This window comes from Lactuca virosa, chromosome 8 (genome assembly GCF_052849685.1).
Source record: "Lactuca virosa cultivar CGN04683 chromosome 8, Lactuca_virosa_CGN04683_v6, whole genome shotgun sequence".
NCBI classification, from domain to species: Eukaryota; Viridiplantae; Streptophyta; class Magnoliopsida; order Asterales; family Asteraceae; genus Lactuca; species Lactuca virosa.
In genome coordinates, this window is record NC_136433.1 from 222,973,520 (window position 1) to 222,987,246 (window position 13,727).

At 32.6% G+C, this 13,727-nt stretch overlaps 1 protein-coding gene across 1 annotated transcript; it reads right to left on the reverse strand.

Annotated features, from left to right (window-relative positions):
* Positions 1 to 6,480: 6,480 nt before the first annotated feature.
* On the reverse strand, positions 6,481 to 7,662 carry LOC145131281 (uncharacterized). Its single transcript, XM_079065994.1, has one exon. The coding sequence runs from the start codon at positions 7,660 to 7,662 to the stop codon at positions 6,481 to 6,483; it is 1,182 nt and encodes a 393-aa protein (XP_078922120.1).
* Between the last annotated feature and the right edge of the window lie 6,065 nt (positions 7,663 to 13,727).

The window sequence follows — 13,727 nt, forward strand, 5'->3', positions numbered from 1 at the left end:
CGCTAAATCATCGAGGGGCCCACAGATATCGCTTTTATCTCGAAGGTAAAAGGAATGGATAAACTTCGACTCATATGGCTTGTTCTACTACTTGTTGAATCATACACAAAGGCACGTTTTATAACATCGAGTTACCAAATGCGTTTTCGTGCAATCAATGTATAACCAACTCATAGTAACAACTCATATCTCTAGGTTTGAAGAATATAAGATATTATCGTCTCATGATCACTCGTGATAAAATCCATGAAGTGATTCAAATGAGCGCGGGTTGAATCCAATACTCAGAACTTATGAGCACTCATGAGTGTTGTAGCACCACTTTGTCCACCAACTTGGACCTCTACAAACCAACCCATGACAGTCTTGATTCATATCTACTTCCAACATATGACCGACTGTGGATGGTTTGAATAACTTAATCATTCAGGAAGAGCGACTTAGTTATTCTGGAAGTCAAAACATGCAAAGTGAAACACAAGAATAAATGAATCAAATATGGTATCAAACCCTATAAATATAAATAAACAGTTTTATTTATCACCATACTGATTACTCATTATTCATTGTTTCGGTTTTATCAACTTTATACTTGAATTAAAAACACTAGTTGTCCCATGCTCCAAGCATGTACACTATGTTTTTCTTAAACAATAGCTTTGCCATACACCAAGTATGCACTCTATGTTTGTCTATGATCCTTACTTTGTGAAATAAACCAATTGAACATAATTTCAATGATTCTAATTTCACACTCCCAAATCCTTATCGAAAAATGTGAGAATTTCAAATTCCTATAATTTATCAAAATCTGTTTAGATTTTAAACTTATATGCACTGACCCTCCTGTAATGAATATGTACAAAGTCACAAACACTTTTCAACAGTCATTACAAGGTATTCCAATGGAGATCAACTCCATGGAAACTAAGTCTCATATTCAAAGTACATTGCTTTGGACATGCTTCTTGCATTAAGTTTTCTAATCTTACATAGATAACTTCCACCTATGGAGACAACTCCATATTCTCATTTTGACTATCACTTCTGAATAAGAGATGCCTGTTTTCAGAATATGTCAATATGGTCCTTCCAAAATTAGCACTATACTTCCAACTGTCCCTGAGCAACCAATCTTTGGTAAACCTCAGATTGTCCTCGACAATTGCTTAATCATTTTAGTCATATCCAATTCTAGACCTTTTCCCTTCTTAATGCCTCTGGGCATTTGGAAAAATTTAGAAATTACAAATATTATAGCACATGCAATCGATCCTGTACCCAAAGCAAATGGTACACGATTCATGATGTCTCACATAAAGACATGATTCTAGACCAGTCTTTTGCTACAATATTTTTATTTGCCATGTTTTCAAAATTTGACTATGAAGAGGGATGCCGTAATCATAATCGATTTTTGAGAACGCAATATATAGAATTTCCTTAAGTTGAACCAATCCAACATGAAATTCATATATATATTCTTGACTAAAGATGATCAAGGTCTCAATCTAAGCCTTTAGAACTGAAATGAAGTATATCCTCTCCCTTAATTATAGCAAAACAACTTTTTCAATCCCTGCAGCCTCACGAATTGAAACTTTTGTTTTCTATAATTAACATTGCTAACTTGCAACACTAACAATAATTATCATGCTCCCACTAACATGATGATTATTAGAATAACACTTATGCTCCCACTAGCTTTGACATGTACTCAGAAATCAGCTGGACTTCTAGAAATCAATACTTTATTGACTTTCTTACCAAAGTTCAGATTTCTGATACGAGATGCTTTGATAAAACTTTATCAAAATCATACACCTTTCCTTAGATAGCATGCATGTGTGTCTAAACAATTTCAGAACTATGAAAAGGGATGCCGTAATCATAGTCTCAATTGTTTAGACCTTTTTCCATCTGCTTCAAATCTACTTGGTGGAAGTGTTTCCTCACCAACATTTTCATGAATCGGAGAGAAACCTTATGACCCTTAGATTTTATGGTGTATGTGTTCTTATCCATGTGAATCTGTCAAAACCATAATCACAAGACAAGGTTAGTGACAAATCCAAACTCATATGGACTGAACTAAATCTTAATTTCTTGCCACCTGGCAGTACAAGAGCCTGTCATTGCTTCCAAGTTGTTATGCAACCAATTGAGAACTCTAAGAACTCATATGAAAAACCAACTTTAACTGGAATGGGCACAGAAATAGAAGTATGTCAACACGATAGGTTATAAACCTCAAGTCGTGTGCTAGTGAAGAACCTCAGGTTTTAATCTTGATTAGTTCTTGAGACTTTCAAGACCTTTAAGACTCCCACTGTCCTCTCGACATATAAGACTCTCTTGTCAAATATTCAAGGGATAGTGTGGATTCTTTATCAAGACAAACACTTCACACAATTGGCCTTAGTTGGTCTTTGTTTTATCCAAAACATCACAACTTACCAATTTCAAATGTACAAGAGTAGGACACTTTTACTCTTACATTTGACAAGTGTTTTAAACCTTTCTTTAAGATATGTCACTCAAGTTACAATCTTGGAGTATGACTCTAAGAATTGTTTTGGAACGAAGTCTGACTCATCTTCCTGATCTAACCATTTCAACAATTCATGACTCCTCTTCTTAGTCATAAGAATGCACTAAGATGACCTTTAGAGGACTAATTGTGATATGATTTCTAAATCATTAAGATGATCACAAACATGATACTAAAGTACTCTCCCATCTTTTCAGAATTGAGAAACTTTTATCTTTCTGCCTATTTTGATTCTTCCCATTCGTTCTGCCATACATTGAGACTTTTCCAATGTTTCAGAATTATACTTAAACTTGTAAGTATAACCATATTTACTAAACTTTAGTAAATCAAATAGTCTTAACGAGCTTTGTGGTGGACATGACCAGTGCACAAGAATGTATACTCGATCACTTTAGTCCTTCACTTGACTCACACATCCATGTGAACAAGTAATTAGTGATGATTTTCCAATGCTTGAAAGTTCTCATTCATCATACTATTCAACTTGCATGATTCCAAGTTTCGGTCCAATTGAAACTTGAGTGATGAGGAACTTTCCTGATTTGGTAAATTTAGACACTACCACAAATGAAAGAATCAAATCCATTTTCCAATATTGCTGTCAGTGGAATCATATAAGCAACAATTTTCCACAAATGCCATTGTAAGGATACTTCAAATAAATAAAATTAAACAATTTTGTTTTATTTTAAAACTTTGCGGAAAAACTTATCCTTACAATCCACATGGAAAATTGTTCTTATCTATTCCTTAGCAATATATCATAACTTCTTAAGCAACTGCTCAAAATTCTGATGCGATCGAAATCCACCTTCGCGATCAGAATCATCATATACTTCCTTTAAGATTTCTCTCTATTCTTTGATTCTTAAAACATCAACATGTGACCCAGTCACATCATGTAATGAGGATCTCAGAATAGAACTTAACAGAGTTAGATAATGGGCTCTACCTGATGTAGAGTCAAACTTATTGACTTTAACATCCTTAGGTAAATTTGGCAGCTTTGCAATCAACGCCCCTTCCTTTGGCAAAATAAACATATGGACCCTTTGGTAATGAGACTATCTCAGACTTAGCCTTTCTCTTTACCATTTGGTCAACCGGGTTGACTATGGCCAATCCCTTTCCATTGGGAAGAGAATGCTTTTTCTAGATTTCCAGTGTCACCATTGTCACTGTCCATAAAGTTTTTGGGAAGTTGATCTTCTAATCAAATTTGCTTTACTATCGTTCCAAATCATTGCTGATTCAGCAGCACCAAGCAAATAGATATGATCATTAAGGTTCATGTCATAGTCTGTTTCATAGTAGTCCCAAAGGAACTCACTATGTGACTTAGAAAGTGATTGAAAATCCAACTTTCTCAAGACTTTGACACCCAACTCTCCCGGCTTGTCAATATGTGACTTCATCTCTAAGATGTGATCACACATAGACCTTGCTTGCCATTAGGGCTTGAGTGACCTTGAACTTGTGGGTTAGGGAGAATAATTGGAGGAGGTGGAGGAAGAGAAGTATGACTTCCATGAGCCAAACTCGGGAAGTCGTATTCATTAGGAAAGCTTGGTTTGGGAAGATCATTGTTGTCTAAACCAGACATCAACAATGGGAGAAATTCATGTAAAGTTGATTTAAGTCCTTAATATAACACCCAATATGATATATTAAGGCTAGAACCCAACAAACTATTTTATAACTTGGAAGAGGGATGCCGTAATCCAAGCTATAAAATATTTGAAGGTAGGTGAATGACGATTCACCAATTTCCACCAAGATAAACGAAATGTATTATTAGGTTTTAATTGGTTTTGAAACTCCTAGATTCTTTTGAGATTCATTGAACTTTTCAATGGCATGTTTCAATATCGAGTGTGCCCTTCAGGTTTTGTGACTGGGATGCCGAGGATCACAAAACAAGGTGTGAAGTAACCATGCAAATATACTTGGTACCCTTAATATTTACCCCTCAATCGATGTGCCGGTTAACCACACACGCTCCAAGGATACTATGATAAACATTAAGTTACCCTTTGCCTACCTTGTTAAGTCCAGGTTAGTGTGCCGGTTAACCACACACGCTCCACTAACAGCTTAAACAAAGTGCAAAGTGTAATTTCATGGATTAGCACCTTATTCACATTTTCCTAAGTAACTAAGATTGGGAATTTATAAGTGTTTAGTTACTTAGTATTTATCATTATACTTATAATGAAGGGAGATTTATAGTCCTTGTCCTACCTGTTCGGCTAACGACCCTCCACCGGTCAAGGAAGCGGTGGGTGAGAGTGGACACCCATTAAACTGCCATTTTATAGGCAGTAACCTTATACCCCCTTATAGACCGGCTTCGTGAATGAGGCCTACTAATGGTAAGACGAATTGCTCTTATACATATAATATATTAAACTTTTAATCTTATAATAGTATAAGGGTGTATTTTAGACATTTAAAATACTTTGTGGTTTAATCTATTAATTAAACTATACTCTTAATTTAATTAAATTTAATCCATGTCATTATGGAATTATTAATTCTCTTTTAATTAAACACTTTAATTATCTATTAATAAAGTCCATAAGAGTTAATTGAATTATTCAATAAAAACATCATAATTCCAATTATTAAATTCAAAATTAAAACCATTTAATTAATTGTTTAAGTTATGAACCCAAGAGTTTTAGAATTCAATTCTTTTTTTTATCATAAAAAACATTTTCCAAATTCCAAAACTTGAGGGCAAGTTTTGTAACTCTTGAAAACTTTTGGATTCCATAACTTATGGAGTTAAATACTTGTTTTATGATGAAACTTTTCATGTTCCATAACTTAAGAACAAGTTATGGAATTCTTTAAAACATTAAGACCAAGTTTTGTAACTCCATAAAAAACTTTGAATCAATCTTTTTAAAAACCTTTTCATATCCATAACTTATGGAGGTTTCAAAAAACTCTTTAGATCAAACTTTTAAAACTAATAAAATAATCATATCATTTTATCTTTTACTAAATTTGACCTAATTCAACTCATATAGCAAATGATTCAAATTTTACAAATAATTAGTTTTTTCACAAAAACAAGTAATTATCTTAAAATTTGACAAACATCATGTTTTTTTTTCTTTTTTTTTTCAACTTGAAAATAAAACATTTGCATCAATATAACAGAAAACAAGCTGACTCTAATACCACTGTTGGGTTTTGAGCATTCTAACACTCCTATGGTGTACATGCAACCCTATAAACCTTGGATCTATGTTTTCTCTATTATACATGCAAATATTAACTATTCCAAGGTTTCATCCTAACTAGCATATTATGAAGCACCTATACTACAAAGTTCTAGTTAGATGACATACCTTTTGACGTAGCTTGATGTCTTCAAGATTTAAGAGCTTAGCCCCAATAGTGTGGAAGCCTCAAATGGAATCACAAATCACCAAAACACCTTGGAAGAACTTGAGAGAATATGTATGCACACTAAAATCGGCCCACTCTTATTTTCACACACTTGTGCCAATTTTGTGAGCCAAGGACCCCTTTATATATTATGGAGGATTAGGGTTACATCCATGTAAACCCTAATACCCATGACCTTTCATTTTCATAGGATCCATGGGTTAAAAGCTCCATGGACCATCCATGAAAGCTTAGCCCAACCTAAATGAACTTGGCCCATTCCATATATATAAGAGTCCATATTTAATTAGTTCTTTTTGATCACTTAATTAATTCTAAATTAATTCTTGATCAATACTAATTAAATAATTTGATTCCATATTAATATATTAGAACTTATAATATATTAATATAAATCATAAATATACTATTCTCAAAAGACTATCCATATAAATTGTGCCGGTGAAGTGCAACCCAAATGGACCATGCTGGGTCGGGTCAAGTACATACCAAATATAGTTATGTACTTAGACATTAATCCAACATAAAGTACTGAAATGAGTGGCCCCTGTCAAAGGGCGGCATTTCCTACTCTCCGAGAAAAGAGACTGATAATAAGCATTTAATTCCTCCTTGATCCGAACAAGATTATCAATCCAAGCTCCGTCAATCATTAAACCCCGAATAGCAATTTGACGCCTCTTATGATTAATAATACCATGAAAGTAACTCGAAGTCTCATCACCCTCAATATTCCACCGAATATTTGCCTTCTGAAAAATATCTAACTGAGAAGAATGATCAAGATCCGCCAATTCTTTAAGTAAAGTTACCCTCTGCTCTCTCAAAGTAGTAGATCCATCATCACTCATCAAGCGACTATCAATCGATTCAATCGAATCTTGGATGTTTTTCTTTTTAGTAGCAACCAGATCCCAACAATTGATGTTCCACTTCCTTAAGTTAGATTTAAGAAGCTGTAATTTCTTCTTAAAAATAACCCAAGGGTTATCTAAAACCACCCCATTCATCGGCTGTATCCAAGAATCTCTCACTATATCATCAAAACCAGCCATCTCAAACCAAGAATGAAAAACCCGAAAGGGAGTAGGACCATAATCAACACAATGCTCCAATAATAAAATAGGGCGATGATCTGGAGTCTTTTTTTCCAAGACGAGACCCGTAAGATGGGGGAATGATGAAAAAATACCTTCCGTAACCAGAAATCTATCGAGCTTACTAAATTTAGTGCCACATTTATCACTCCAAGTGAAACGTGGTCCACCTAACGGAACATCAACGAGGTCAAGATGATCAATAAAATCATTGAAGGAATGCGCATTAGCTGAAGAAAAGGTTGTTCCCAATATTTCAGATTCATCTCGAACTTCATTGAAATCCCCCGTAATAATGCATTCGCCCGGAGAAGAAGAGATAATCTGAGTAATATCATTCCAGAGTTGTCTTTTACAATCAGCGACTTGTGGGGTATAAACTACAATAAATAAAACTTCTAGGCCCGAGTTAGTCCAAATTGCCTCAATAGCAATGAACCAATTCGAAGTAAACGTCCTTTTATGAGAAATGCAATTCGGATCCAAAATAGCAAGAATACCGCCCGAGGCACCGCGAGAAGGAGAGAACGCATGCATAAAAGAGGTATTTCCCCAAAAAGATCTAACCGAGAGTAAGTCAATTTCTTCCATCTTCGTTTCTTGAACAGCTAAAAAATTAATTTTATTAAGATGACAAAGTTTTCTAATCCAAGCGCGTTTATCCTTACAACCCGCCCCTTGGACATTAACTGAGAGACAATTCATCAAATCTTATGTCTCTCATTGTGACCTGGTGTCACACTCCCAAACCGGAACGGTGGAAACGTTCGGGGGCGGAGGACGTCATGTATAGTATCACAACAATTGCATAATAGTAATCAAATCACAACAACCATTACATTGATAAAGTATAAATTTTTACATCTGTGTTCAAATCATTGTATATTGACACCAAAATGTAATGCAAAAGCAAAAGACATGAGTCTATGAATCTCTGTCTTCTAAAAAATTGTGGATACCTGTTTACTGGTTTCCTGAGAATACAAGTAATTTTGAAAAGAGTGTCAACAATTAAGTTGGTGAGTTCATAAGCGTGTTTGTAACTGAAATCTGTTTTCTGTTCCTTGATAATGTAAGTTTTTCCCAGAAAATCCTATATTTTCTGTTATAGTATGTTGTAAGCAAAACGTATGAATGTTATTGTACTATGAAGTAGTAAAATGTAGTTTACTTCACATAAAACCATGAAAAGCATGTTTTTCTCTGTTTTGAAATAGTATTCTATATTTGTACCTGTATAAAAACCGTGTATTTGTAATTGTCTAGTTTTACCAGCTGTACTTGTAAAATACTGTATTATAGTTTTATTATTAAATAAAACTACGTGAAGTTGTTTACTTATTCATACACTAATCGTATTATTAAATACCAAATTGTGAGTTATCATAACCATGCTTGATGACCTAAGATGGAGTAAACACGACGTTCTTCAGGCGTCGCAATTGGTACAACATTTGTCACCTCAGGCCTGCCGGTCTAACTGTAGCGAACTTTTAAGGTGTGGGATTGTCAGTCCCATATAGATCTATACACAGGTGTCACGCTTCCCTCCAGGAGACTCTGGTTATAATTTCAGGACTTGGTTGGTACTTAGATAAGTACTTGAAGTGTGTCTCATAAATGCTATATTGATGATTACGCATAGAATAATGAAAAGTTACTTTGTAATGACTAAACTGTAAGTATATCTCATAAACTATATTTAATATAGTTTATATGTTTGTTTTTCCGTAATGTATTCTGAATATGTAAAGTATTGCATATGATCCATAAACTATACCTATTATAGTTTATATGTTTGTTAACTGTATTGTAATCTGAACTTTGAAAGCAATATGTAAGTTTCATAAACTATACCTATTATAGTTTATATGTTTGTGTTTTACTGAAATGAAAACCTTTGTCTAATTTGTAAAATCTGTAATATGGTTGTTCCTTGAAATTCAATATTTACGTCCAAATGGTACTTAAAACAATTTGTAAAAATTATATTTTTGTTTAACAAGTTTGAAATCATTTTATACTTATATAAATATATTATTTATATAATTATGATTAAATAGACAGTCGAATAAATAATTCTACCCCAAGCCCACAACCAAACAAGGAACATGAAATGGAGCCAAATTATCAATTCTAAGCCTGTTGAATAGCAATTATATAATTTATACATATATAAATATATATTTTTAACAACGACAACAGTTAATAAAATATTGAAAACATTTAGATATTAACACAAATTTTATTGTGTTACACTTGTATTCCCCCCCCCCCCCCTAAAACAGTGAAAAATTATGAAAACGTAGGGGTATGAACTCACATTTTGTATGATAACGGTTTTGCTAACAGGTAGAAAACGTTGACTTCGGGCTAGGACATGGGAAGGATATCGTTATCCTAATGATTTTAATCACACATTAATGTGTGATTATAATGATACAAGTAAGATATATATATATATATATATATATATATATATATATATATATATATATATATATATATGGAAAAGTGAATATATCCTTAAGGGTATATAAGTTTAGGTACCGAAACTCACCATCCTACGTGGTTTTGTGTCATATAATCCATTTTAATTGTCCAACATTCTTATAATTTAACTTCTAACTTGATTTACTTCCATTGTTTTTTCAAATTGGACATTTATCTTCCTCTTACATAATTTTTATTTTCAACTACAATATATATAATGTAGTAGGTGTTTGGCAAAAACATGTGATGTAAGAGAAAGATAATAGTGAAAATTTAAAAATCTTGAAAGTAAATCAAGTTAAAGGTTGAAGTTCAAGAACATTATAATGAATATATCCAACAAAACAACGTATTATGGTGTGTTTGGATACCTAACTTATATACCTTAAGGGTATATAAGCTTAGGTACCCAAACACTCCATACTACGTCGTTTTGTGTCATATAATCAATTTTAATTGTCCAACATTCTTATAATTTAACTTCTAACTTCATTTACTTTCATTGTTTTTTCAAATTGCACATTTATCTTCCTCTTACATAATTTTTATTTTCAACTACAATATATATATATATATATATATATATATATATATATATATATATATATATATATATATATATATATATATATATATATATATATAGCGTAGTAGGTGTTCGACAAAAACATGTGATGTAAGAGAAAGATAATAGTCAAATTTTAAAAATCTTGAAAGTAAATCAAGTTAAAGGTTGAAGTTTAAGAACATTATAATGAATATATCCAACAAAACGACGTATTATGGTGTGTTTGGGTACCTAAGCTGATATACCTTAAGGGTATATTCACTTTTCCCATATATATATATATATATATATATATATATATATATATATATATATATATATATATATATATATATATATATATATATATATGGGTGAGATCGGTTGAGAACTCATAGTTTTCTGAGAACCCAAAAACTAAAAGTGGAGCGTTAGATCAAAACTAATACTTTAAAGGCATTACCGTAATCTTACCGATCTCATTTAATGTTTTTTTTGTGTTATTGGACACAATTAACATAATAAATCAAATTTCAGATTTTTTTTTAAATGGAGATTTTTTAAAATTTTTTTCAAAAATCATGAATTTAAAAAAAAATTGAAAAAAAGTAATTTTAAAAAAAAACTGTAATTATTTTAAGAAATAGTTTTTTTTAAAAAAAAACTACAATTTTTCATAAATAAAAAGGCTGCAATTTTTTTTTAAAAAAAAGCTGCAACTTTTTCAAAAAAAAACTGCAACTTTTTCAAAAAAATTGCAACTTTTTCAAAAAACTCCAATGTTTTTTAAAAAAACAGCATTTTTTGAAAAAGTAAATTTTTAAAAATCAGTAATTAAAAAAAAACTATAATATTAAAAAAAAAACCTAATTTCTTTTAACAAAAAAAAATCAAAGTTTTAGGTGCGGTGCATATATGCATATTTTTTCAAATACATATATGCATATTTCTTATACTATACTATTTTTAAGTAAATCCTAAAAAATCTTATTTTTATTAATCAATCTATAAACATAATAGTACAATTATTTTGTTCGATACAAAATAAATTATATAAAATAAAAAAGCTAGCAAGATTCACAGTGTTATCATTTCTTCATATCAAGATTTCTATATTTTCTTCAGTTTATTACTTTTTGCATCTTCAAAATTTTCCACAAATTCTTTCAGATCTATAAGAAAAAAAATAATTAATGCAAGAACACTTACATGTAATTCATATGTGAATTATATGTGAATCACATGTGAATCACATGTAATTGATATGTGAATTACATGTGATTCACTTGTAAATCACAAGTGATTACATGTGAATCACATGTAATTCATATGTGATTTACATGTGAATCACATGTAATTCATATGTGAATTACATGTAATTCATTTGTGATTACATGTGAATCACATGTAATTCACTTGTGATTTACATGTGAATCGCATGTAATTTATATGTGATTCACTTGTGATTTACATATGAATCACATATAATTCCTATGTTATATCTATAACTTAGTCTTATTTTAATTTTTCTATAAAACGAAAATAATGCTATTTTTATCAACACTTTTGGGTTTAATAAACCTTTTATAATTTTGTAAATAATGTAAAGAATAAAGTTAAAATTATATATTTATCTTTATATATTACATGAAAATTCATTTCGTTCCTACAACTAACAAAACATGGTCATGTAATGTAATTACTCATTCCATTCTATCCAAATGAATACTTAATTTGAAAGCTGAATGGAATATAATAAGTATGAAGTATCAAATTGTAGAATAAAAAACATTGTTTCCAAAACTTACTTGAAATGCCAATGTATTTCTCCAGTAGGATCAGGTATTCCAGCATTGTTTGTTGTTTGATTGCTAGAACTCTAATTCTCTCTGAAAGATTTCAAACTTAAGCCTGTAACTCCAACTATTTAAAAAGGATCGTAAAAAATGGTCAGATAAATTATTATTCTTGTTAGGAATAAATTCCTTAAAGATCAATTAGATTGAGAACAAGGTATAAAAGAAGAACACGATATAGATCCAAACTGTGCTTAATGATTAAAGATCACGCCTCAGAAGAGCTCGACTAAGAACTTCTACTGTAGAGGCATGACTAGGGTTACAAAGATAAAGATCAAAAGCGTTCAAAACAAGATTCATGCATGCACCATAAATACTCTAACCCTAATAATAATGATCGGTTGGACAGGCCCAATACTGAATTACAAACTATACAAGAAACAACCCAATAAGACGCAACACAATACCCAACAATCTCCCCCTTTGTGTCGATTGAGGCGAGAGTGGCTTTACTGCCGAGTCTTCTTGATCGTCTTGAAGAGCTTCGGAATCATAACGAGCAAAGTACTGTGAAAAGCGATATAACATCTGATCATATCGTTGTAGTTCTTCTTTGCAGCAGCGTCATTGAGCTTACACTTGTTGACAATCTCCAATATGTGTTCTAAACAAGTTATGGAGAACAAGTGCTTATCAGGCAAAGCGAAGAGGAATTTTTGGAATGCACCAGGAGCACCTGTACCCCGCTGGAACATTACCGTCCAATGTTCAGTGTCGATTTTGCCCATTCGCATCTTGTTAATGTCGCTTGCCTTTCCAATCGGATTTACAATGATCTTTCGTTTCAAAGCAGAGGCGATTTCCTGATCGAGTTTTGCTACTTCATAAATATACGAAACCAACTTTCGATTTAAGTGAGGAAGAATGGGTTCGTATTTTTGTTCTTCAATAAGCAGGAAGTTGAGCAGCAAAATCCAATCGTGTGGGTTAAGGTTGGGCAGATCAGCAAGAGTAAATTCATGCACAACGTTTTCTGAACCTCTTGTGACCTTGAACTTCATGTTCACGAAACTTCCAGTAGCGATTGGCCCAGTGACTTTAACTGATTTAATCTTTTGAGCGCTCCATGTGAGATATTGAGGCTTGGAATAAGTGAGATAGAAGTCAATTAAGGCTCTATCCACTTTCACGTCTGGAGAGGGAACATTGACAGTAGAATCAAAACAGTGGAAGACAAAGGCTCTTCGTGTTATAGGCATATCAAATTGGGAGTCCCTCGTGTTTTCCAGATCAAACGAATTGACCAGGTCCAGCCAATGAATGCTAGGAAAGTCAATTGCTTCATGGATCATTTTCTCCAACGTCCACAATGGAAAGAGTGTTTTTCTACTTTCCAAGGTGTCGTGAGCTTCCTTTTCTTTTCTTTCCCTCTCCTCAGCTTCTCTTGCAATCCAATAGTTTTCGTTTAGCTTATGATCACAAGCCTTTCACTTCAGTTGAGCCTCTTCGGTTTCTTTATCATCACTATCCACCATCGGTTCTTTGCCTTTCGAACCCGAAGCTACATTAACCTTCGGTTCGTTTTGTTTTGGTGTATCCCCTGCCTTTGAAGTTTGAAAATTTTCATTTTCTCCTCCTAGTTTCGGAGGGACAGGGACTCCAGAAACACCTTCGATTCGGTTTAGTAAATCGATTGTAGGACGAAGTTTGTCTGCAAGGTGCCTGCGGACTGTGAGGGTAAGAATGGAGTCATGCTCATTAAGAACAGTGTGGAGCATTGCATTGGCATCCGCCACACAGTTTTGGATGACCGCCTT